Raw genomic sequence first — 27,311 nt, 5'->3', positions numbered from 1 at the left:
CGAGACCGACTTTCCCGGCCCCACCGTGTGCCACCGGTCTGCAGAGAACTACATGCACCAGCGTGCCCCGCGGAGGGAAGGAGTCAGGGGAGGCCGGTTCGCTCTAATACTCGCGATGATTGGATCCATCGCTTCTTGCCAACCTAGGAGAAGTTCGCAGACCTGGAGGTGGGGCGGGAGGCGGCAGTTTGGGGCGGGTCAGGGCGGAGCTGAGGAGACGGCGGAGGCGGAAGCGGCGGCCTGAGGGGCGGGGAAGGGGCTGGCCCCGGAAGGCGGAGGAAACCCTGAAAAGAAAACAGCAACAAGCTGAGCTGCTGTGACAGAGGGAACAAAATGGCGGCGCCGAAGGGGAGCCTCTGGGTCAGGGCCCAACTGGGGCTCCCGCCGCTGCTGCTGCTGACTATGGCCCTGGCCGGAGGCTCGGGGACCGCTTCGGCTGAAGCGTTTGACTCGATCTTGGGTGATACGGCATCTTGTCACCGGGCCTGTCAGTTGACCTTCCCCTTGCATACCTACCCCAAGGTAGGGCCCGTCGGAACCGGGCTATGACCCTCCCCTGGCCTCCCATTTCTCCGCTCTCTCGCCTTTGTGTCGGCTTGGGAACCTGGGTGTCGAACCCACACCCTTCAGCCGCTGTCTCCCACCTGTGTAGCTCCTGTTTTCTTCCCTAATTCTACCCGCACCCCTCTCCTGCTGTAATTACCGGAAGTTTGTGCTGCATCCACCCTATAATAGGCTGGGGACGCAGAGATGAGCAAGACATGACCCCTTTCCTCTGGCAGCTTGCGGGGCGGCTGGGGAGACGAGCACTCCGATGGGGAAGAGGCTACGGATGATTAATGCAGGGTCTTCACCTTCAAGGAGCGTAAGGGTGGTGGGGGGCAGGAGCAGATATGCAAGCCCACAAAAGGTTAGTTCATAACCCATGTTTACTGACTGCCTCTCTGGGCCAGGAGCGCACAGGTATTCTGGGAGTCAGACAAGCAGATAATTCCACCGTGGTATGAAATATATTAAGTCCGCCCTAGGAGTTGTGAGACGCACAGGAAGGGCTTTCCGCCTGTGTTGAATTACTGTGTGCAAGACGCTGCCACTAGGGCTTGGGGTGGCTTAGAGAAGAAGCAATTAGGTTTGTGCATTCAGAGGACTTACCGTTCAGTGCAGAAGACAGAGGGAATTCGTGGCGCGGGTATAGAAAAGAGACTGCCCCTGGGGGCAGGGGGGTCCCAGTTTACCGAGGGGAGTGACCCTGCTTTCACTTCTTGTCCGCCTGCAGGTGATGCCTTTCCTTTAATTCCATTCTACTTCTCAAGTTGTTGTTTTTTTTTTTCAGCTTAGGAACTCTGTTTACTTAACATTCTAAATTGTGTGGTGACTCCCCACCCTTTCCCATATGTAATTTGGTTATATGCACCCTTCCCCCCACTGCCTTTTCTCCTAAGAGCTTTTGCTGTTGTTACTGGTCTTTTTCTCCTTGTATTCCCTTCATTTCCTCTGTGCTGTTGGTTTAACTGTGTGGCTAGCGCTCTCTGCTCTCTCAGACTGCAATGTGACCACGAGGAGAGGGCCAGTGAACTTTCGATGTTCCTTAATGGCAAATGCTTTCAGGTCTTTAAAATGAAAAGCTCTAAATGCTTTCACTTCCCATATGTCTGTTTACTGCAGGATTTTACATTGCATGGGATTTATCAGTTTTCAAGAAAAAGTGTGGGAGATTGGTCATCCTAAAATTTTCAGTCAGACACTAATATAGCAGTCAGGAAAAAGAAATGAGAGATTGCGACTTCCAGGTTTAAATCAATGTGTACTGCCCCTAAACACATTACTTTCTAGAATCTCTACTTATACAACTGTCATCGTTAAGAAGATTGTATGAGGAAACGAAGATTTATTTGGTCTGGCATTGAAAGGAGACTTATTTTGTATCCTTCTGGTGTTCGGTTGTGTTTTTTTCCTTTTTTGAGATTTTCCTAGCAAACTTGTAGTATGACCCAGAATGCTGGGAGCATAACTAAATAATATAAATGTTTCTGGAAACTTCAGTTTTATAACATGTATAAACTTTTATAACATCCACTATTTAACAGTTTTTAACAGTTGGTGTGATATCTATAAGTCACTTTTGCTTACTCATTAAGGCTGTTCTCACCAGGAACTTGAAGTCATTTGGCTCCCTGTATGTTAGATGGACTTAAAATTTATTAATCGTCTACTTTCTGTTAGCCACTATGATGAGAGATTTATACCCATTATCCCTAATTGTCACAACCATGCAAATAGGATTTTACAGTTGAGGCTCTGAAAGGTTAAGTGACTTGCCTAAGGTCACACAGCTAGGAAGTAGTGGAATGGTAAGAATTCAGTCCTAAAACTGGCTATATTGTGCTGCCTTCTATTAATAAAGTTGTATCAAAAATATTTAATTTACTTACTTCACTGATTTTCTGTTGGCCCTCTGAATTATTGTGTTTTGCAGCTCAGGAAAAAGCAGTGTGTGTTATAAGAAATTAGATGAATTTAGAAGCTCACATAGCCTTTCAGTCTGGTATTTGCAACTGGAAGATAGAAATCTCATTTTAATGACTCTTTTTCAGAATTAATTATTTGTTGCAAGAAAGTAGAATATCTGTTTGTAAGTAGTTATTTTAAAATTCCAATGTAGTTACCATTTAACTTTCCTCAAAAGTGCAATTGCATCATTTGTCTGGGTTCAAATACAAGAGAGGAGTGCTGTGTTAACAACAAAGCTAATTAGAGCTAAGTTGGTCATTTTTAAAGAGTGTGGGCTCTGGAACCATACAAGCCTGGGTTCCGTTTCCAGCTCCACTTTTACTACCTGTGTATCTTTGCTGATCACTTAACTTCTCGTGACTTCATTTTGTCAACTGTAAAAAAATTAAAATAAAATAAAATCTCACACCTTACAGAGCTGGTGTGAGGATTAAAGATAATGTATGTGGCACTCTTAGCACATAAAACCAGTTTGATATGTATAGTATCAGTGGTGCTGAATAATGAGAATAGTTAGCTTGACTTAGCTCTGGGAAAGAAAATGCATATATTCTATAAATAGTATCATTGAGGTCCCTTCTGGTTATTTAGCTGGCGTTCAGTTTGGTGGGGAGCACCGTCTCCTTGTGCTCTTAATCAGAGGAGATACATTTGAGTTAAGCTTGCCAATCATTTGACATACATAGAGCATGAAATATTTACTTTGAATAATAATATTATCTAGTACATGAAACAGTTGGAATAAGGATATGATTCTTAATAGCTACCAATTGAGGCCCTACTCTGTGCTGGACATTGTATAATACCTTAAGTGTTAGCATGGTATCTGGCACATTGTAGGTGCTCATTAAATATATTATTATTATGCCTATTTATTAGATAGTATGGCATAATATTCATGATATTGTGGATATAAAATGTATAATCCTCATCATAATGAAGATTGACATAAGAGTATTGTCCACATCTTACAACCGAGGAAACTGAGGCTGAGAGAGATTGTCACTTGCCCAAGGTTGTACAGTACAAGTGGTGAGGCTGAGCTTCCAAGCAGGACTGATTCCTGGACCTAGGCTCTTTGCAGCATGCCATACTCTCTTTTGAAAATGGGACTGAAGGGCTTATTGGCTTGGTTTAAGAAAAGAAAACCTACAAATGGCATGCGATATCGCTCTTACTGTTGAGCTCAACCTTCCTCTGTGCAGTATAAGGAGATATGTGGTGCTCCAAATACATAAGAGAGCTCTTCCACCGCTTTACAAAGCTGCAAAAGCTACTCCGGTATGAAATTTATCTTAATTGTTAAAATTCTTTTAGTTTCACTTTAACAATAAATGCAACTAGAGCTGAGGTCCAAAAACACTCTAGCTTCAAAATTACATGGTAACACTTGTTTGATGTCAGACTGCAGCCATCTCTTCTAAATGGGTTGTTGCTGCTGCATACATCTTACTAATCCTTCTGCTGGAAAGAAATGCATCCCTTTCTCTCCCATTGATTGCTAACTGGTATATGCACATGCTGTTTGCTTCCTTATTAGGTGCCCACCAGTTTGTACACAGTGGATCACACAGTAAGTTGAGGGGGCTCCCCCACATGTACTGGTTTGTGTCAAATACTGTATGTATTTCATCTAACAAAAGCCTGTTGAAGACATTGTTATTAGTCTTATTACAGTTAACATTTTCCCGTCATGAAGAATCAACCCTCTCCTGAGCTCCCATAGACTATGATGCCTGTAACTGTTGTTTCCTGTTTCAAAAAAATCTATTATCGTGCTTAACACTACTACCATTTATTGAGCACCATCTGTGTCCCGGCACTACACCAGGAATAGCTATGTTCCAGCATTATTGAGGGGTTTGGAGATAATTTATAGCTATTATCTCCTTTTCTGATGAGAAAACTGAGATTTCGATAGGTAAAGTAACTTGGGCAGCATTATTCACCTGAACGATTTTGATCCAGGTCTGGCTGATTCTGGAGGCCTTTCCCATCCACCACACTGTTGCTCTTGTTTGTGTTTTCAGTTAAGTAAGCCAAGTTTAAAAATGCCTTTCATGTAAGCGTTTTTACAGATGTATGGGGGGCCTCACTTTGTGGGGGCCTTTATGGCACTATTTGCCATGTGAAGCTAGTCATGATACTTTTTCCTGAGAAGCCTGATGATTTGTATGAATATTTATGTGGCAGAGGTGTGCCATTCATCCTAAGGCACTTGCTTACTCCTTTCTACCTCTGTTCAAGTTCTGATTATGTCACCGTTATTTTTATTTTCAAAATTTTCCCACAAAACGTAACCTTGGAATATGGGAAAAGGGTATGGTTTTTGTTTCTGTTTTGTTTTTTTACCCACTAGGCTTCTTTCTTGGGTATCACTTTTGAAGTAAACTAAAACCTCTTTATATGGTAAAGGTCTTGGGTATTACCTGGCTCCTGTCATATTTCTTTCTTTCAGTTATAAACTTCTATTGGACATTTTGTAATAAACCCTACTAACTTCGTTTTCTTTTTGACCTTCCCCCCCCGCGGGAAAAATACTATTTTTTTGGTAATCCTCTTTCTTCTTGAACCCCCCAGGAAGAGGAGTTGTACGCATGTCAGAGAGGTTGCAGGCTGTTTTCCATTTGTCAATTTGTGGATGATGGAATTGATTTAAATCGGACCAAAATGGAATGTGAATCTGGTAAGATGCTATGCTAACAGTATATAACATTGTGGTTTTGGGGGGTTGTGTTATGCTCCTTATATATTTTCCTCAGAAAATGACAAGCGTGTTGTTTAAACTGATTTCTAGCATACTTTAATTATTATGAGGTTAGAGTTTTATCAGCTGCTTCTAGAAATTTCATGGACTTTAAATTTCATCTATAGGTTTCCCTGCTATATGAAAGTAGAGCATTCCTACGAAAGCTTTCCTAAGCCAAAATGACATAAAGCAAAGAAGCCATTACCATTAATTTACACGGAAAAATTTTTGAGTGCTCTCAGACCCAAAAAATAACCTCTCTTAGGCTTTTCTGATACCTTAGGACGCGTCTTGCTAAGAGGCACAAAATAAATCAAGATAAAACACAGATGCTCACAGACACAGTTCAAACCTATGGTGGCTTGATGCCGAGCGTAGGTCCCAGGGAAGGAGCTTGGCGGTGCCATTCTTGCGGCTCAGGAGTGCGCGCTGCCTCTGCAGTGGCTCCCTGCAAAACAAATGCTGAACTTTGTTTTCGCTTTCTTTTTCATAAAAGCATGAATCCTCTTTGGATTTCTTATGGTTAGCAAAAATAGGTATGAACTTCTGAAAGGTGGGGGCTACTTCTGTTTGTTGAGACAATGTTTATTTTGTACTGTGGATAGGGCACCTTTGTGTAACCAAGCATTCGGTTTAAATTCAGTAGTAATTACCCTTCTCATAATTCATCACTGCCTTTTCAATGGATAGTATAATTTTCCCAAGCCTTTCAATCATAGGCCAATTGATTTAGCTCCAAGTTTTTTTTACTGAATGAGGCCTTTGAGTCACTATTTAATAGTGTATTCTTTGTGGGTCATGCCGATAAAAGAAGTAACCAGAGTCTGTCATCTCTTAAATCACTGTTCTTACCTTTTGCTGAAAGAGATGTGTTTAATAAAAGAAACCTGTAATCAAGACAAAAGTGACATTTAATTTTTTAAAGAAACTATAATGGAATTTTCTCCATTCATTACATTACGCTGTTTATTCAGCGTAGCAGGAGGTACCTTTTCCCCCATCACTATGCCATGCCTCCTATCTAGTCTCCTTGATATCGTGACCTTATTTTTTATGACTCAGTCTCCTAACTGGCCATCTTTATATGTGCATAATGCTGTTCAGTTTATTATCTAGTACCTTTGAGAAGTATATTGCAAATAACATGACTGGGTCAGAATGAAAAATAAAATTGTTACAGTGGTAAGGTGTTATATATCATAAGAAAGAACTGGCTCTAGTGAACTAAATGAAGAAGGTGTGTACCCATTTCAACTTTAGAATCCAGCTGTAGAACATTTTCTAAGTTCAGTTTCTCAGAATTTAGGGTGTTAAACTGATTGCTTTGTTTCATTTTTCTTTGCCATGGGAATACCCTTGATTCTCAGTAGAGTGATCCAATTCTTAACGGTAGTGTCACACACTTGTGTAAATCACTAAAATATATTGTTTTGTTCAACTCCATGAAGTATGGTATTTCCATTTTAAACATATAGAAATCAACAGTTGGAGAGGTTAAACAGCACGGCCCAGGTCACATACACAGACAAATGTGTATGGAGCCAAAACTTCGGGATGCCAGACCAGTGTTTTTTCCACTTTGCAAACCTTAGCGGCGAGGATCCCCTTGTTATGAATGTCATCATCTAGCCTGAGCCTGAGTGTGTAAACAGTAGACTTATACTGGAAACAGCTGATGTGTGGGAGGTAGAAGGTATGGGTTTATTAAAATAATACATTTGCTACTGTTACCAAATTTGAAAATTCATGTTGATGAAATGCTTTTTAAGTATAAGAAATTCTTTTTATAAAATGCCAAATCCCTTCTTTTCTATCCTTCCCCTTTTTCTTTCCCTTCCCCTTTCTCCTTTCTTCCATCTCTCTCTCTCTTTTTCCTCGTAATTTGACTGTTTTTCTCTTACAGCATGTACAGAAGCATATTCCCAATCTGATGAGCAATATGCTTGCCATCTTGGTTGCCAGAATCAGCTGCCATTCGCTGAACTGAGACAAGAACAAGTACGAAACAATACTGCCTTTCAGAATTGCCTGCTTAAATTGCACTGACTTGTATTGAAATGTTTATCGCCCACTAGATACTGTTTTAGTGTTATATTTTATAATTAGTTTTCAGCAAACAAATTATATGTTTGCCAATAGAAAAGTCAATTGCATAATTACTTTTGTATAATGCTTTACCGTTAAAAGTTACATTCGTATCCGTAATCTTTCATTTTTTCTCTCGGTCCAGTGATGATATTATTCTTATTTTGCGTATGAAAAAATGGAGGCTCAGAGAAGTGGATAGTTGAGAATCATTTTTTTTTTTTACCCCAACTGCCATTGCCTTAACTTAGATCATCATCCTTTCTCATCTGTATTACTAAATTTGCAAGCTATTTTTCCACTTCACCCCCTTCTGGTCCATCCGTTAGTATGTGTTCAGATATTTACTTTCAAATGGTAATTTCATCTTGTCTGTCTTATATACTTCAGGATGCCCCCCCCCCCCAATTATGTACAACGTTAAGTCCAAACTGCTTATCATGGCTTGGCTCCTGATTACCTCTCTTGGGTCATCTCTTTTCCCCATCCCTCATACGCTATACTTCAAACATACTGGACAAGGTTTGTTAATTTTATTAACTTTTGCATAGGAAGTACAGCTACATGGTATAGAACTCAGAAGGTAAAAAGAGTATGTAGTGAAAAATCTCTTACCCTGTATCTCCTAGCCATTCAGTTTTCCTCTTAATGTAGCCAGGGTTACCAAGACAGACATATTTTAGGCATATACAAGATACATATATTTCTTCTTTTTTTAAATACAAGTATACATAAAGAATGTCTACTCATTCTGCCTTTCATTGTACAATCCATTGTGTGGCTGTATCATAATTTATTTGAGCAATCTCTTATTTGAACATGTTGGTTGTTTCTAATCTTTTTCATTTATAAGTGACGTTGCATACTTTGCACATGTATATCTATAGAATAAAATCATAGTAGAATTGCTGAGCAAGAGGCATCTGTATTTTAATTTTGAGAAGTAGAGCAAAATTGCCCTCTGTGGAATTTGTACCAGTTTTTAAAATTGAGATGTAATTCACATACTAACTATAAAATTCACCCCTGTGAAGTATTCAGTTCAGTAGTTGCTAGTATGTTTAATTCCAAGCATTTGGAACTTTCCTTCTTCCCCAACTCCCGACAATGTACCACTTTTAATATATTTTAAATTTGTGTTTGTCTTATTAAGATAATGTTAAAGCCATTTTTCCCCTCTTAGTTGTATACATACTGAGTAGTTCTTAACTTATATATAATAAGAGTTATTTCATGGTTTTGTTGCTTCTACTCCCCATCCTTCTGTTGAATCCCCTTGATTCAGGGCAGGTGTCATTTCTTCTGTGAAACTTTCTTAATCCCTTCTCACCTGGTTTCGGTTAGGTGCCTTTCTCCATACGCTCATATTACCCTATTTTTAAACTCTGTCCTATATAGATTACACAGATCAAACACAGGTATACATTGATGAATAAAATACACATAGTCCCTGATCTCCTGAAATTTATAATCTCAGTGAATACTTGTTTGGTCAATTAATCAATTTCACAGCTATTAGTGGGAAAATTGGATCATGAATAGAGATCTTTTGATTCTACAAACTGATCTCTTACTCCATAATGCCTCTCTTTTGAAATATAGCAGAACCAAAGCCATCTCTAGAGTGCAGCAAATAGTATCCCATACCTGTGCTCTAGAGGGGCCCACTGCTGCTAAATAAGTGAAAAAGTCAGAATTGGGGGGAACATGATACCCATTAAGGTTAAAATCAGTAGCTTACTGTATATATTCAGCCCGTAAATACTCCTCTCACCCTTCCCTGCTATCAGATGTCTCACATTTTATGCGTATATTCTCTTGGTTGATTTTTTCCTTCCCCCTTTTCCATTGATGTTCATTATAGCATGATGTATTTACATAAAAGCGTTAAAGATGAGGATGGTATAATTTGTCCTTCCCCCTTCTACCTCTTGAGGCCTTGCTAATCCTTATTTAATCAAATCTTAAGATTCTTCACAATTTTGGATCTAATTCAAAGCCTGTTATTCTGATAGAGGTGACAGCTAGTTTATACGTATGTTTGGTGGAAAATTAAAGTAGCCTGGGATCTTAAGCTTTCTCACAGTTCATTTGCATAGGAAACTAAGAGTTTAATGCTAATTATTATGGTAGAATCACTTAACTTTTTATTCCCTGTCCCAGGATTTGGGGAATCTTGATTAAGTTTGCTGTCTTGAATATACATATGTAAAAATAATATATTTCTCATGATTTAACTTCTTCTTTTTTTTTTTTTTTTCTTTTTAAAGCTCATGTCCCTGATGCCAAAAATGCATCTGCTCTTCCCTCTAACCCTGGTAAGGTCATTCTGGAGTGACATGATGGACTCTGCTCAGAGCTTCATAACCTCTTCATGGACTTTTTATCTTCAAGCTGATGATGGAAAAATAGTTATATTCCAGGTAACAACTGTGCTTCATAGATTCATATAAATACCGACAACAATAAGTGTACATGTCTTAAATGAATGTCTTGGCATGGAGCCATATACATCATCAAATAATAATTACTGATTTGGCCTTCATTAAAACATTGGGCATCAAGACACAGTGTGACTTCCCTCTGCCCGTTGGAAGCCTATCTCAAGCCCATTGGTCCTTATCTAACAAGAACTCTGAGTCTTCTAAATTTTATAGTGGTTAAATTGATAAAATGAAACTTCTAGATATAAGAGATAAGAGTAATGAATATACTTTGCATATAAATAATGGCATGAATATATATATCACATATGGATATTGAAGAAGAGCAATATGACATAATTTTTAGTTATTTGTAGTGCTTTTCTTCATAACTCTTGTAAGAGCTTGTTGAAGAAGCATATTGCCTCCTAGAGAAGTAACTTTTCTCCTACCTCATTATTGACCATGTGATGTGATGATAATAATAACTGCTTTTCTTAAAGGTTCTTAGGTATTAGGCATATTCATATGTTATCTCAAATCTTTAAACACCTTCATTAGGTTGTATTATCCCTATTTTATTGATAAGGAAACCGAGAGTCCAACTTTCTAAGGTCACCCTGCCAGTAAATAACAGAATTAGGCTTCAGACTCAGGTTACGTTCATTCCCAGGCTCATATCCCACCTGACCATGCTATCTTCCTTTTAATTTGATAGTTAAATTCCTCAAATGTGCCACAAACTGTGTTGTGGCACTTTCCCTCAGGTAGTAATTAAAGTAAACCTTTTAATTATTATTGCTAATAGAATGGCTCACTGTAAGGCTAGTATGTGATTTTTAGCATTATCCTGAGTCTTAGGTCACCTATACGTATTTGGTAATAAGTAAAACACAGGAGGAATTTTTTCCCTTTAAATTCGTGAGGAATTTCTGTGTACTAAAGCTAATTAGCTTAAAGCTTAAGTTGAATCTCAGAGTGGATCCCTCATTCATTCCTGATTAGATGTGAGATTAGCTTTGTTTCTCTCTTTGTATCAACTTGAGTGTAACTAGACTGGAGAAACCCCCACTCCAGAGGATCTGTGCTATATGGAGGACGTAAAGTATGGAATATTTAGCTATAATGTATGAGTTACTCATACTAAGGGAAGAATGAAATGTTTCAGATGAGAAAAATAGAGATAATAGGTGTTTAGCCCAAATTTTGGCAGTCTAAGTTATTCTTGATCAACTAGAATTAGAATTCATTTTTGCAGGGTATGGTATTTAATGCAGTATGTCGTAATTTGTCCCTGCTTTTTGATTTTTTTTTAATGTTGTCAGAAAGTTAGACTGACTAAATACTTGACGATGCCAGAAATCTGTCTGTTTCTTTGCAAGGCACCGGATCTGATGTTTAGGAAGTGCAATTAAAATATATTGTGGCTAATGTGTTTTATTTTTTATACCAAACTTCTGTTACTTTTTCTCAATTTGAATGTTTATACAGATGATGTGTTATAGAACTTGTTACTGAGAAAAGCATAAGAAGTACAAATGGCTTAATTGCTTTCATTATCATTTTAGTCTAAGCCAGAAATCCAGTATGCACCACAGTTGGAGCAGGAGCCTACAAATTTGAAAGAATCGTCTCTAAGCAAAATGTCCTGTAAGTTTTATTGCAAGTAGCTTGGGATAACAACATTAGCAAATCTGGTTGTGGTCTGGAATTCATTGTTTGATTGTTCTTATGCTAACGGAAAGTGAACAAATAATTTCTAAACAGGGGTTCTCAAACTTTAGAGCGCATTAGGATCTGGAGAGCTTGTTAAAGCAGATTCCTGATCCCTACTTCCAGAGTTTCCAACTTACTAGATCTGGGATAGGACCTGAGAGTTTGCATTTCTAACAAGTTCCCAGATTTTGTTGATACTGCTGGTTAGGGGATCACACTTTGAGAGTCAATATTCTAAAAACATGGAGCTTGCTTTGAAGGATATTTTGATTATGAACTAATGGAGTAGTCTGATATTTCTGACATGCTAACCAAATAGTGAAACTACCCCAGAAGCGTGAGTTCTTGTTCAATTTTTATTTCAATGCTAGAAGTAAATTTTAACTTGTAGAAATGTAAAGCATCAACCTAAAGCCGAGCTTACCTTTTAAAATATACTAGTTCATACCTTATTTTGATACTGTTTTAATTAACTTCTCTAATTATTTTGTAATTAGGTAGAATTAAACAGAATGTAATTAAACAGAAAGCAACAATGTCAACAAGAATTTGAAAATAAAATAGGAAATCCGTAATGTGGTAGAATATCCATTTGGTTTTTAACATGCCAGAGGAACTTGCATTCCTTATCAGTGTATCAGATTATACTTATAAAAGCAACTGGGTACCTGTACAGTCTATATATCTAGGAGTAGTTTTGAGACTAGCTTTTGGGAAGTAGGATATCATAAATTGTGCCTTGTTATTTCAGCAGATCTGCAAATGAGAAGTTCACAAACACATGGGAACTATCTTGAAGATGGAGAAAGTGATGGCTTTTTAAGATGTCTGTCTCTGTATGTATTCCTGTTTATTTATATGTATAGGTGATAAAATCTGGCTTGTATCAGATGCGTTCCTTTTTATAATTTTAAAATTATATTAGCTACTCAAAAATTTTAAAAAAATGTTTACCTTTTTCCCACGAACTTGTACTTTTGGATGTTTTAGTTTGTTTAAAAGGTGATACACATACTACTACAATAAAACCCAAGCAGGTAGTTTTTTTCACAGTACAGAAGCATTCTTGTTCTCCTGTTAAGATTCCCTGATTTATGTTAAGAAATGTGCTTCTCCAGATGTTTAAATTAGGCTTTAAAGTATGTCTGAATGGTTTGGGGTTGGATTCTTGTTTTTTATCTACATGGCCGCACATGAGGCTAGGGAGGGTGGATAAGGGGTATAGATTAAGGAGAGCTTTGTATTCTGTACTAAGGAGTGTCAACTCTGCCAGGGATCCTTAAAGATGGCAGGGGTAATGGGTACCTTATGCTCTCCTAGGAAGGAATATCAAGCCTTCCGAGGGGGAGGGGGGTTTTATTAAAATACGTATGCTTCTCCTCCTCCAACCTCCTCCAGAGAGTTCTAATATGAGCTGTCCTCCCGTAGTCCCCTTACCCCTCCAAAAAAGAGAAGAGAAAGACAATGGCCCCTAGCACTTACTGACAGTTATCTACTGCGACAGCTACCAGGCCGCGCATTTGAGTAGAGGTGCAGACAAGTGCTTGCCTTCACAGTGTGAGTACTCCAGTGGGCCGTTCTGTCTCCAGTGTAACACTGCAGCAGGTCCGACTGCCTGCTTCCTGTAATTTCTTACAATGGACGTAGTTTCTTGACAGGTTTGATCAGGTATCAGCAGGGCTGTTTTGGCACCTAAAAATTAATTCTTTTTACCAAACAAAGGCTTTAAAGACTGGGTAAGAAAATGCGGATTTAACTTTAAATTTTCCCTTCCTTTCATTTCTAAACCTGCTTTTGACCTTGGCAGAATACAGGCATAATTTTTCTGTCTCTGATATTTAGGATTTTTGTTGCAGTTTGACGGTCTTATGAAACCTAAGTAATCACTTAATCTCAGGTTACAGTTTATTCTCAATACTGTACTACCTAGCAGCTTATTGGTGACTTATACCCTTTCGCGTTTTGTCATTATATTTTATGTTCTTTTAAATCTAACATTTTAAAAGTAATTTTGTAAATGTTTAATTTAGGAAATAACTAACTTTTTAACTAGAGCTTTAATGCCTTGAAGTTTCTGTGCACAAACATGAATCATAATAATATTCTACATTTTAATAAAAAATAATTTTTTTTCAATGCTTTTTCCCTTCAGTGAGCTCATTTGACTCTTAGAGCAGTACCGTGTGATAAGTAGATGGGTCAGAGGTGAATTGCCCACCCCTAAGATTATATATCCACTGCGTTAGAGTTCAAGCCTAGCTTTTATAATTCTGTGTCTTCTACTCATCCTGTTCTGCCATAGGTGTCTGTTTCCTAAAGGTTCATGAGTTTTTCATGATGACCTGTAAGATCACCTAGCCAGTCCGTGGAATCTGGTCTTTTTACTCTTAAGTGCAATGCTTTTTATTGTACTACGTAGCTGTTATGGAGGTACTCTTAGCCGGATGGAAATTGAGATCAACTCAGTTTTTCACTTTTCGCTATTTCTTTTTGGAGAGTCTGTTATGTGCCAGGAACTGTTTCAGGGAATTGGAGCCTAAAGAAAGATGTTCAGTCTCTGCTGCCTCTATGGAGTTATCAGGTCTAGCATGGTAGAGGCAGACACGCAGACAATGGACAAGCGATGATGATTGCTACATATCACGCATACCTCTCATATACATAGTTCAAGAGTATACCTTCGAAGGGAGGATTGACAGAGGACATAGAACTACGTCTTAAATAATGAACAGAGGTTTTTGCTAGTTGTAGCAGATTTCTTTAGGTTTTTTCAGCTATGCTGGCTTCCTACTAAATATATAAAGTGTATTAATTCGTATGGAGAGTCAGGAGAAGCAGAGACCAAACTGGGTGGACAGGAACTAGATAGGAGCAGGAAAGTAATCAAATCTAAGTGTTGGGAAGAGGCATCTATATGAAGGATAGAAGATCAGGTTGGAGAGCTTGGTAAATCCTGCAGGCAGTTACGAACTAGCGGGATGGACAAGGGGAACAAGAGGTAACGGAGAGAGTTGAGAATCTGTAGGATTGTTTTATTATAGAAGTGGAAGAAGCGGATGGACTCTAAAATGAGCCCCAGTTTTCTAGCTTAACTAGTTGTTACTGGATCCAGGTATCAGATATATCCTTCTCATTTCATGGAAGGAAATTCCTTAGTACTTGGGTTAGGGCTGGAATATGTAAAGTGGGTGTTTTTTCATTAAAAATATTTTTTACTGTTATCTTTCTAAATTGGAATACTTAAAACATCATATAGGCATTCCCTGCTTTTAGATGCAGTGCATTTTCCAATGTCCACCTCTTTTGCTGGGAGACAAACAATGACTGTGCGTACCTTTTCCTTAGCATGTTCAAGTGTTGGCAAACCATCCAGTGAATGGGTTATGGTGGTAAGTATAGCCCTTTTAGCAGGCAGTGCTGGATGAGCACAGATGTGAAAATCAGGCTACCTGCAGTAACTACCACAGCTTTTCAGAACTGGACTATTAAATATTTTAAAATGGCTTGAGTTTTTCCTGTTCTTTGAATCTTAATCTGCAGCTTGGCAAACAATAGGTCAATTATTGGGAAAACTGTAGTTGCTAATCCTTGTAACTGCCCGACTTTATGATATTTTAAACATAAGAAAAATATAACTATCTCTTTACCAAGATATCGCTATAATGGGTACAGAATGCCCCTAATAGATGTGTTCTTATAAATTGAAATATAAGTAAATTGTGGCGAATTAATTATTTGAAGTATTCTAAGGAAGCTAACTTCTAGAAGGCTGTTGTGAATCCTTTTATAAAATAAAAATCATTTCATTATGTACCTGTTTTATACCTTAAATCTTTGAGATATTGGGCTTTCTTAAAACAAGTATCACTATAGTGCTTTGCAAAATAATGTATGACGTATGAAGAGCAGCATACAATTTATAGGACACTTTGATTATCTCATTTAGTAATTAAAAAATACCTTCGACAATAATTTGCTTTAATTTTATATATTTAGCAAAAAGCCAGTATATCTGATTTTTTAAATTCTAGAAGTGATAGCCATGTTACAGAAACTTGAGAAATGGAGGACCCTAATATAAAAGCTATTATGATATTTCTGTTTTTAAAATAGTTTTAAAGGTAGTACACATGAAGTTTTATTTATATAATTAAAATAAGTGCGTAGGGTTGATTGCCTTTCATTATTAAGAATCTGTTTTTTATATTATGAAATTGTAACATGACTAACTTGTTTTGTAGTAACTCTGGGTGGATTTTAACCACGACTCTTGTCCTCTCGGTGATGGTGTTGCTCTGGATCTGTTGTGCGACCGTCGCTACAGCCGTGGAGCAGTATGTTCCCTCTGAGGTAAGTTTAATCCAAGCCCTTTGGCCATCTGAACACCGAGCCACGTGATTTACTGTTTAAATGCTTTATTTGTTAACTAGAAAAACAAGGCCTCTCTACTAATGGAATGAGAGAAGATGAGGTGGTTTTAGTCACACGTGGAAATGGCAGGTTTGCAACACGAGAGTCACTCTCCCCAGTTTTCTATGACATTTGACTTCCGGAGTGCCGTGTATGTTGGCTGGTTTGAGGAAGGTGTCTCTCTGTCCTTGGTTTTCTGAGCCTGAAAAGAACCTATTGATACCAGTTTCTAAGGTGATCTGTGAGAAGAAAGGCTTGTAGAACTACTTAAAATTTTAAATTAATTGCCACAAATATTAAGGAGTAATTGCTGCTTTAGAAGCTGCAAAGCCGGAGTATTGGATTTTTGAGTTAATATGTGCTGGTATCTAACCCTGAGAGAGGTGGAAAAGTCTTGTGACTTCCTTTGGTAATTAAAATTTAACTGACCCAAGAAACCTAACTGTGTAAAGGATTTTTGTTTTGGGTAAGGCTATAATTTAGTGACTCAGCTTAGCTTTCAAGAAAAGAAAGTTATTTATGTAACTAAGTAGAGAATAAAAATGTGTATGGACATCAAATCCAACTGAAATAAACTTTAGTTTTCTTGAGCCTCCAAAGTATAATAGAAAAATATTTAAAAGAAGAAAGGAAAGAAATGAAAGTAGAATCTAATAATAAATAGTTAGCATGTGCCTAGCATGGCGCTTGAACAATAGTCTTAATAGGCTATAAAGATAGCTTTTTAAAGTAAGGTTTACATGAGTAATGATTATGATAATATTATATTTCATGTTTTTTATTAAGTTATATAAGCAGCTAGAAACTGGAACAGGATAATGCTGGTCACTAACATTGATAGAGTTCTTTAAAATTTACAGAATATTTTCATATGTCGTCCATGTCCAGCCATGCTCTGGGGCGGGTTTTGTTATTCACTTTATAGATGAGTAAATAGGCTGACAACGTCTAGGTAACTTCCCTGGATTTGCACAGCTGTGAAAAGATTGAGACTGAAATTCAGCTCACGTCTTTTGACTTGCAACTCCTGTCTTTTTCCTATATACTATCTTTCCTATGGCTGATAAGGTGGCACAAATAATAAATGTATGAAGTGTTAAGGAAAGCAGAATCTATGTGCTGAGATTGTCAGGGAGGGCTTTTGCATAATGGGGGTCTTGACCTGAATTTTGAAAAATGGGTGGTAAGGCATGGATTAGCAGAGAGAGAGGAGAGTGGATAATTTTCCCAGTTACAGACAAGCATAAGCTATCAGGTGGGGCACCTGGGTGGCTCAGTCAGTTAAGTGTCCAGCTCTTGATTTCAGCTCAGGTCATGATTTTGGGGTCATGAGATTGAGCCCCACTTCTGACTCCATGCTGGTGTGGAGCCTGCTTAAGATTCTCTCTCTCCTGCTCTTCCCCACCCGCTCCATGCTTGTGCTCGTGCGCTTGCTCGCTCTCAAAAAAAAAAAAAAAAAGAAAGAAAGAAAAGAAAAGAAAAGAAAAAAAAAAGCTATTAGGGAAGGACTGAAAGGAATTGACTTGATGAGAAGAACTTAAATACTTAGATTAGGAAATCAAATGGATAAAGTTAGACAGGATTGGGAAGAACTTTGAATTGTGGAAGTATTAGGGAATAGGTAAATTTCTATGCAACTCATCTGTTTATGATATGAATATACAGATAACATCCTCTTGCTGCATTACCTACGTGTGTTCTCATTTTGTTTTGATACCCATATTTTAATCATTTTGTTGTTCCTGATAAAACAGAAGTTACTTATCTTACATAGGAATGCCTTTGCCTGTTACTTCCTTTCGAGCTGTCCCGTGCTCTCTGCATCCTCATATTAATAAATCCTTACTGACCCCCACCCATCCTATGGTACTTCATTCCTTCCTTCTTGTATCATCAGCACAGTTCTTTTCCTTACTCCCCAAGTGCCCCTTGTCAAAGAAAGAATCCATAGAGATTGGTCCAGTTATTGTCAGGAAAGACTGGATGGCTGGCCTCGGGAGGAATTTACCTTTATCAATCCACCACAACCTGGATCCTGGTTCCCAGGCCTACTGACTGATGTCGAGCACTTTCTCCCAGGAACTGTTTTAAATGTTTTATCTGAATTAGCACATTCAGTCCTTTCAGTAACTTGTGAGATGGCTGCTATTATTATCCCCATTTTCCAGATATGAAGACTGCAAAAGAGAGTGTATAATTGCCCCAGTATCACTTACTAGTAGTAGCAGAACCAGAATTTGAACCCAGGTAATCTGACTCCAAAGCCAGTACCCTGAGTTTCTTTAATTAGCCTGAAATCATAAATAGGAGAGTTGATTATGTGTTTCATTCAGGAACTGACCTCCTGTGTGCCTTCTTTGACACTAGGAAGACAGATACCACCTGGACTACACGGTTCGTGTTTTTGAGCCAGGATCCTCAAATTCTCTCTTATCCAAACAGTTCTCAGATGGGCATTTCATAGGTTTTCCTCTGTTATCTCCTTAATCGACTTAATGGAAATGACCTCTTCTCATTTTGGCTTTGGTTACATCTTACAGACCTGGGGATCTTTCCCTCCCTTTCAGATGAGTCTTGATCTTCTCTTCCTTTCAGATGTTGTCTCTGCTCTATATTTTGTTTTGATTGCATAGCTTTAATTCTGTGAGAAATTCTCTCCTGTTTTCTAAGTTCTCTAGGAAAACACCTCTCTGTTTCCGCATATGCCCCTTGACCCCTGTGTTCATATAGCTTAAGGCATCAGCACTACACATGGAGTCCTGTTGGCAGCTATTATAATCCCCCTCGATATCTGACATATGGGTGTTTCTTCCTTGCCCCTCTCTAGAACTCCGCTACATATCCTTACCAATCACAATTATGGCTATACCCTCAAAAGGCCTGTACGTTTCTAAGGAGATATATTTTCTGGAAAAATGTATGGAAAACAGCCCCTTAGATTCACTGCTTTTAGGCTTCATTTTCTATGTGAAACCCCCTTTGGCTGGGTAATAATGTTGTTCCAACTACTGCTTTTTCATTATAAAAATTCTGTATACTTACTGTAGATTTGTAAAGTACATATAAAGAAGCAGGAAAAATCACTCATCACCCAAAAGTATTGTAGTGTTTCAATCTTATTTTATTTTTTAAAAGATTTAATTTATTTATTTGAGAGAGAGAGAGAATGCATGGGAAGGAGAAAGGGAGAATCTGAGGTAGACTCCACGCTGAGCAGAGCCCGACACGGGGCTCGATCCCTCAACGGACAGATCAGGACCTGAGCCAAAACCAAGAGTTGGATGCTTACCTACCTGAGCCACCCAGGCACCCCTCCAGTGTTTCCATTTTAGTGGATTTCTTTTCAGCATAAATAATTTTTAATACATACTAATATTTTGTTTCTTGTTTCAAAATATATTGCGGTGTAAATACTCTGTCCCTCGTATTTTTCCTCTATTTACTGTAAAATAGCTGAAAACATAACATTACAAAAGTTATGCAGTTTTCTTGGCCAAAAGCCACCTATTTTTCACTTTCATAAAGCGTTTTCATTGATTTTATTGTTGAAACATTATTTTTGACTCCTTTCCGTGGTAACATGAGACTCCATTTTAAGTTCTACAAGTATAATTCATGTGTGAACAATGTTATTTGTATTTTGTTATATTATTTATATATACAATCCTGTGTGTTTGTAGGAAATCATAGGCCTGCTGAGAAAATGTGTGTCTCTTCAGTCCTGACCTAGTATCTGGGAGCTCAAACGTGAAATAGAACAAGCTTCCTTTTCAGTCACTACAAAATTTTAAATGGTGGTAATAAAGATTGGGAGTGTGATCTTAGAAACTTAGGAGCAGCTTTGTTTTTCTTATTTAGGAAAGCTCTGTAATAATTTATCTTTAGCCTGCTTTGCACATAGTAGGTACTCATCATATATCATTTGATTATAATGACCAGAAAAAGATGGCAAAGAATTTCGTTTCTTTGGTTGATCTTAAAGCAGTGTCATTTTTGAATGACTTGACTTATAAAGATTTATTCTCATTTCTCTACTTTTTTTTCCTTTTTCACATTTTTGATGTCATTTTTAAAACTTTATGGGATGACACTTTCTCTTGTTGAGCTATCTGTTTAAGATAAAGAGTTGTCATTCACAGTGGTCCTAGTCGGGCAGGTCAAACTTGCCATGTGAGAACAGGACGTAGCAGTATTGGATATTTCTTCGTAGAGATCGGGCAGAAATTTGCTATTGCAACAGGTGGTGATATAGATGCTTCCTCAGTGTTATCTCATCGTCTCTGTGCTTCCTTTTTTCTTATTTGTCAAGACCGTGATCCTCTGATTTCATGTGGTCAGGTAAAAAGGGTTTTAGCGCTCTTGAGCCATTCGCATGCAGCCTTGTTGCAGAGTGTGCGCCAGACACAGTCCCTGCCCACCCCGGTCTGCTGTGCTTGCAGCTTTTCTCCTTTACCATGCCTGAGGAAGTGCACCATGGAGAGGAGAACGTGGAAACTTCCCTTCCCGACAGAAATTGCCCAGTTCACGTTTCTTGTTATCATTACCTTCTGTTCCAACAAAGAAATTTTCCTTCAGGAATTGATCAGTAATGCTTCCGATGCCCTGGACAAGATTCTCTATTAGAGCCTGATGGACCCTTCCAAGTTGGACAGTGTTAAAAAACTGAAAATTGGCATTCCCGACCCCTAGGAACACACCCCGACTCTGGTGGACACAGGCCTTTACATAACCAAAGCTGACCTCATAAATAATTTGGGAGCCATTACCGCGTCGGGTACTAAAGCATTTATGGAGCCTCTTTAGGCTGGTGCAGAAGTCTCCATGATTGGAGAATTCAGTGTTGGCTGTTATTCTGCTTCCCTGGTGGCAGAGAAAGTGACTGTGATCACAAAGCACGGTGATGATGAGCAGTATGCCTGGGAGTCTTCTGCTGGGGCCTCCTTCACTCTAGATGTAGACCACGGTGAGCCCATCGGCTGGGCTACCAAAGTCGTCTTCCACCTTAAAGAAGACCAGACAGAGTACTTGGGAGAGGCCGGGCAAAGAAGTGGTGAAGAAGCACTCACAGTTCATAGGTTATCCCACCAGCCTTTATTTGGAGAAGGAACAAGAGAAAGAAATCATTGGTAATGAGGCAGAGGAAGAAAAAGGTGAGAAAGAAGAAGATAAAGCTAATGAGAAGCCCAAGACTGAAGATGTGGGCTCAGATGAGGAGGTTGATAGCAGGCAGAACAGCAAAAAGAGAACAAAGAAGTCGAAGGAGAAATGTATTTATCAGGAAGAACTGAACAAGACTAGGCCCATTTGGACCAGAAGCTCTGATGACATCACCCAGGAGGAATATAGAGAGTTCTACAAGAGTCTTACCAGTGACTGGGAAGACCACTTGGTAGTCAAGCACTTATTTCTGGAAGGTGAGTTGAAATTTAGAGCATTGCTATTCATTCCCTGGGGGGCTCCTTTTGATTTCTGAGAAGAAGAATAGAAAGAACAGGGGCACCTGGGTGGCACAGCGGTTGGGCGTCTGCCTTCGGCTCAGGGCGTGATCCCGGCGTTGTGGGATCGAGCCCCGCGTCAGGCTCCTCCGCTGTGAGCCTGCTTCTTCCTCTCCCACTCCCCCTGCTTGTGTTCCCACTTTCGCTGGCTGTCTCTCTCTCTGTCGAATGAACAAATAAAATCTTTAAAAAAAAAAAAAAAGAATAGAAAGAACGATATCAAACTCAGTCTGCTGTCTGCTCATCATGGACAGCTGTGATGAGCTGATATGAGAGTATCTCAGCTTCATCCATGGTTGTGGTTGACTCTGAGTACCTGCCCCTGAACATTGCCCAAGAAACTGCAACAGAGCAAAATCTCCAAGGTCATTTGCAAAAATACTGTGAACATGTGCCTTGAGCTCTCTGAGCTGGCAGAAGACAAGAACTAAGAAATTGTATGAGCCTATCTCTAAAAATTTAAAAGCTTAGAATCCATGAGGACTTGACTAACTGGCAACTCCTTTCTGAGCTGCTGCACGATCATACCTCCCAGTCTAGAGGGGAGATGACTTCTCTTTCAAATATGTCTCTCACATGAAGGAGACCCAGAAGTCCATCTGTTACATCACTGGTGAGAGCAAAGAGCAGGTTGTCAACTCTGCTGTTGTGGAGCAAACGCAGAAGCAGGACTTTGAGGTAGTTAAATGACCAAGCCTATTGACGTATACCACGTGCAGCCCCTCGAGGGGTTTGATGTGAAGAGTCTGGTCTCTGTTACCAAGGAGGGGGTGGAGCTGCCTGAGGATAAAGAGAAGAAAATGGAGAAGAGCAAGGCCAAGTTTGAGAACCTCTGCAAATTCATGAAAGAAATCTTCGCTAAGAAGGTGACAATTTCTGGGGCACCTGGGTGGCTCAGTCAGTTAAGCATCCAGCTCTTGATTTCGGCTCAGGTCATGATCTCAGGGTCCTGGGATCAAGCCCTGCATAAGGCTCTGCGCTCAGTGGGGAGTCTACTTGAGGATTCTCTTGCTCTATTAAATAAATAAATCTTTAAAAAAAAAAAAAGGTGACAATTTCCAGTAGGCTTAGGTCTTCACCGCTGCACTGACTAGCACCTACACTTGGACAGCTAATACGGAGCAGATCATGAAAGCCCAGGCACTTTGGGATAACTCTGTAACGGCTGTAGGATGGCCAAAAAGCACCTGCCACTCAACTCTGACCACCCCATTGGGGAGACACTGCAGCAGAAGGCAGAGGCCAGCAAGAATGACAAGGTTGTCAAGGACCTGGTGGTGCTAGTATTTGAAACTACAGTTCTCTTTTCTGGCTTCTCACTTGAGGATCCCCAGACCTACTCCAGCCATATCTACGTCATGGTCAGGTTAGGCCTGGGCATTGATACAGACGAAGTGACAGCACAGAAACCCAGCGCTGCTCTTCCTGATGAGATCCTCCCCCTTGAGGGTGATGAAGATACCTTTCTCGTGGAACAAGAAGATTAGGAGTTTCTACCTGCAGACCTTGTGCTCTCTGTATAGTGTCACCATGGCTTCCCCAGTGGCCTTGAGTGGCCCTGGCCCACCTGGTTCCCTCTGCTGATTCCAAGTGGCTTTTTTCCCTCCTGTCTTTCTGTCTAAGGCAGGATATAAGAGCCTTGAGCACTGTCTCTTCCCACACCTGACATTGGGTTTGGATGTGTATTGTGAGGTCTTTTGTTTACTTTGTTCAGAAATCAAAGTTTCTGAAATAAAAAAAGATGTAGTTTTATACAAAGAAAAAAAAAGAAGAAGTGTTTTGGAATAACCAAACTAATACCATTCACACTAGTAAATCACATACATTTATGAATAACTTACTATGTGCCAGGCTCTGTTCAAGGGACTAGAGATACAGTTGAGATTATTATGATCAAGATGGAACAAAGGGAAATGGTGAAGGCTTCCAGGACTCAGGAAGTAGGGTGAATATGTCTTAAATTGTAATAAGCATTATATTCTTTGTCTTAAAAAAAGGAACAAGAACCTTGCTGTTCAGAAGTGTTAAGTCCGCTAAAAGAGTCAGAAAATCAGAAAACAACATAAGTGCCAGTTTTTAAATCCAAATTCTGCAGCTTATCCAAGATCATGTTAACTAACCCAAATACATATTGACTAATTTTTTAGAAGTAATACGTGTGCCTAAATTGTCTTCTTTTTCTTCATTTCTCAGATAAACCAGGTAATAGTTTAAGTAATTTTTCTAATTACTATGTTTTAATTTTATCTTTGATTTAATTTTATTTTTCTCTTCTGTGTTCGATTTTATCTTCTGTTTTTTGTTTTATCAACTTTAGACATTATCCAAGGTCTTCCTACTGAAGAATGAGGAACTTGGTTCACTCATACTGTCTCCCACATTACCTTCATCTCTTCACATTCTGGTTTTTGTAATGTAAATTTTTTAGACTTCAGTGATTACTTTATAAATTTCAGTTGATTCCTCATTACTTCCTTTCCTTCCCTCTTTCTTCCCGTACTCTCGTTCTCAATTTTCATTAGTTATTATGACCCTTGACAATAAAATGCAAACGTTAATTCTTCTGTGTATGTAATTCAGTGCGTTGCTACTGGTTGACTTGAAAAATTAAAACCCAGTAGCCAGCATTTACAGTATCACGATCATATAAGTATTCAAAATAGAACCAAATACGGTGATGAATAGAGTCACATTAAAGCAAATAGAAACCTGAATTACTGAAAATTTTCCCAAGAGAATCTTCCAACTCTCTCTGCTTAATGGAAACTCTTTGTTTTGTTCTAGCTTTCTTCCCGTTTTCTAAGTCATCTCAACTGCTGCTGTTTCTTCTATTCTATGTGTTTTGCTTCCTTGAATTACTTTTGCTGGAGTACTTTCTTAAGTAATTCTTTTCATAAAAGATGCTTGTGTGGTAAAGTTATCGAGTTAACACCATTGGAGATCTCTCTACCCTTGTCTTTAATTGAGAATTTGAGAGCACAGAATAGACACGACATCAGTACACATACTACAGATGATCCAAATGGTCCCGTTCATTTCTCTGCACACATTTTACACTTTCTTCCTGTTCTAGATAGCTTCCTCCATGTTGATGTTTGAAATCATTGCAACAGTTCCTGGTTGCTGTTTCAGGGTCTTTAAATGCTGTTAGGTCAAGTTGTGAAAGTTTTTCTTTCCCAGGGTCCCAGAGCAAATTATCACACACTAATTCTGAGTTTTAAGGAAGCCACATTATATCAGATATATGTCCAATCCATCAACCACTGAATTTGTCTGGAAGATATTCCCTCTTTTCTTTTTTTTTTTAAGATTTTATTTATTTGAGAGAGAGAGAGAGCACAAGCAGGGGGAGCAGCAGGCAGAGAGAAAGGGAGAAGCAGGCTTCTCTGCTGAGCAAGGAGCCCGACGCAGGGCTCGATCCCAGGACCCTGGGATCATGACCTGAGCTGAAGGCGGGCATTTAAACCGACTGAGCCACTCAGGCGCCCCTGGAAGATATTCTCTTACTGGAAAAGTGTAAGGTACTGGGCTGCCTCTTTGTTGCAGGATAGTTGTTACCTGGAAACTATAGGCATCAGACCACATCTGAAACATGTTCAAGTCATGACAATCACTTTCAGAACATTTTCATTACACCAAAAAGAAACCTCGTACTCACTGGAGTCACTCCCGCTGCCTCCCAAGGACCACCAGCCCGAGCCAAAAACACCCGAAATGTGGTCTCATGATCTCTCTCACTTCGCATAATGTGTTCAAGGTTGAGCCGTGTGTAGCTTGTAGCAGTATTGGTAGAGGCTTCATCTCTTGAAAGTGCTCTTTATTCAGCATCTTTTTAAAAATGCTTTTCCAATCTCAAGTACTTCTAGGTGGTTTTTGCTCTATAATCTAGTCAGTTTCCTGTCAATAATGTCAGCACTGCAGTTTTTAACTGATAGATTCAGATTTGTTGCTGTATGAGTTAACGAAATCTACCCATTCCCTAGGAAAAACTTTTCACTTTGCTTTTCGGCCTTTAGGAGGTAGACCTAATCCAGATAGACCTACTTTCAAAAGATGTTAGACAATCCGATGACACTCCAGGGCGTTTTATGCTATTTATATTGATTTTGTTTTATGCTTTCATTCTTTTGTTGTAGTATCTTCTTGCATATGATAGAAATAATTTGAGGAGCTTTTATATATTTATGAAGAGATTTGTATCTGTGTTAAAGTGTTTCATGTATATTCTTTGTTCTACTCTTGGCCTTTTAAAATACCTTTTTTCAACGTGTTAAGTCAAAACTTACCCCAAATCATTTGATCACTTGTTCAGAGAGCTAGATCTTAAAGGAATTGATCACCTAACACATCAAACATCCAGAATCAGTGCTCTTGGTTTGGCCACACTAACTGCATTTCAACGTTAGCAATTTTTCTTGATACTTAGTTGTTATATTTCTAAGTATATTAATTTGGGACATGTGGAAAAGGTTTCTTTGGCCAGCCATTGGGAGCTGAATTACATATCAGTAACACTGAGTAAAAGCATTCTTCATTCTTGAAATGTCTATAGAGTGTTTGTTTTGTTTTACCAAATACCTGTAGATTACATTGTTATTTGAAGACATACTCAGAGAGGGTTCTTAACTACTCCAGTCGTTAATGTGCATTGATTTTCTTTTGCAGAAGCTGAGTATCTATGGTGACTTGGAGTTTGTGAATGAACAAAAGCTAAACAGATATCCATCTTCTTCTCTTGTGGTTGTTAGATCTAAAGCTGAAGACCACGAAGAAGCAGGGCCTCTACCTACAAAAGTGAATCTTGCTCATTCAGAAATTTAAGCTTTTTTTTTTCTTTTTTAAAGTAAGGGTAATAGACATCTAAATTTTCATTCCTCATAGAGCTTCTAAAGATGGTTTCATTGGATAGGGCTTAAAAATCACTATAAAATGCAAATAAAGTTACCCAAATCTGTGAAGACTGTATTTGCTGTAACTTTATCTGTAATTTCTTTTCTAATAATTTAAGAGATGGCTATTTGGAATTGCATTTTTATTTTACTAATACCTGTAGCTGTTTTATTATTTACATTGTTTTTGTTTTTTTCTTTCTTAGCCAAATTCTGTGAGCTGATCATTGCTCCTCCCCACCTCCTGCCAGAATACTGTCTGTCTGTCATCTTAGTTAATAAACTGAATGCTCAATAGGATTTGATGCTTTTGCTCAGAAATTGCCCACAACCTGTATTTTGAAATTTAGCAGGAAATGCCCTTTAATGACACTACACTTTCAGTTGTATTGACTGAAATCATTAAAATTTTATTTGAATAATTATGTGCTGAAATTCGAGTTAATATAACTCCTGATTTTCCAGATCGTTCCTTTCACCCCCCAGCCAGAGAAGAATGATGAAATGTCTGGCCTATTGCTGTATAACGGGGGGGGTCAGAGACAAAATGAAGCAAAGGTGACCCTCTAAGAAGTGTGTTTTGTGTTACTTTGTTAGGCTGTAGAATTTTTGTTGGATGAGTCTTTCCAAAGCACTGTTTTTCTCTGTTAGAAAGCATATCATGTGTAAGTTATTTTCAGAGAAAATTTTTCATGTTGACAATAAGAATTCGACTCTTGTGATGCAGAATTAAGTATAGATTTCACTTGGCAAAAACTTGTTATCATTCCTTTAACCTCCAGTAACGCAGATTTAAAAGTAAGAGTGACATCAGGTGACACAGCACACCGCAGTCTCAACACGATTCAGTGTCCTTACAGCAGGAAATGTTACAGAACGTTGCAGAGCAGTGCTTTCCTGACTCACGGGGCCATTGCTGGCGCGGGCAGTAGAGCGGCCTGACCGCGGGGGGTCACAGCCTTACCCGACAGCCGGGCCGTCGGCTTTCTCGGAGTCCGGAGGAAACACAGTTAACTAAGCAAGTAATACTTTG

General features: G+C 38.9%; 1 protein-coding gene and 1 pseudogene across 4 annotated transcripts; both read left to right on the top strand.

Moving 5' to 3' along the window:
* Nucleotides 1–258: 258 nt before the first annotated feature.
* On the top strand, nucleotides 259–26,700 carry TMEM59 (transmembrane protein 59). 4 transcript variants are annotated; one of them, XM_087865899.1, is made up of 9 exons: nucleotides 259–522; nucleotides 4,052–4,084; nucleotides 5,092–5,197; nucleotides 7,164–7,258; nucleotides 9,616–9,768; nucleotides 11,337–11,418; nucleotides 12,236–12,320; nucleotides 15,726–15,834; nucleotides 26,055–26,700. In XM_087865899.1, the coding sequence occupies exons 1-9, from the start codon at nucleotides 334–336 to the stop codon at nucleotides 26,208–26,210; spliced, it is 1,008 nt and encodes a 335-aa protein (XP_087722025.1). In that variant the 5' UTR covers nucleotides 259–333; the 3' UTR covers nucleotides 26,211–26,700. The 4 variants fall into 4 exon arrangements, with proteins under 4 accessions (XP_087722025.1, XP_087722026.1, XP_045655441.1 ...); XM_087865900.1 differs by having other exon boundaries at nucleotides 260–522; nucleotides 12,239–12,320; XM_045799485.2 differs by lacking the exon at nucleotides 4,052–4,084 and having other exon boundaries at nucleotides 261–522; nucleotides 12,239–12,320.
* On the top strand, nucleotides 15,841–26,048 carry LOC123793665 (heat shock protein HSP 90-beta-like; annotated as a pseudogene).
* Nucleotides 26,701–27,311: the final 611 nt, after the last annotated feature.

This window comes from Ursus americanus, chromosome 12 (assembly GCF_024610735.1).
Source record: "Ursus americanus isolate L20-20 chromosome 12, mUrsAme1.1.p, whole genome shotgun sequence".
Taxonomy (NCBI): domain Eukaryota; kingdom Metazoa; phylum Chordata; class Mammalia; order Carnivora; family Ursidae; genus Ursus; species Ursus americanus.
This window is presented reverse-complemented; position numbering and strand designations above follow the sequence as displayed.

What these genes read in the sequence shown, in the direction of transcription:
- TMEM59 (XM_087865899.1), top strand. Translation starts at nt 334, where the DNA reads ATGGCGGCGCCGAAGGGGAGCCTCTGGGTCAGGGCCCAACTGGGGCTC. An exon ending in CTGAACTGAGACAAGAACAA is followed by an intron (nt 7,259 to 9,615) that starts GTACGAAACAAT and finishes TTCTTTTTAAAG; the next exon opens with CTCATGTCCCTGATGCCAAA. An exon ending in GAAAAATAGTTATATTCCAG is followed by an intron (nt 9,769 to 11,336) that starts GTAACAACTGTG and finishes TTATCATTTTAG; the next exon opens with TCTAAGCCAGAAATCCAGTA.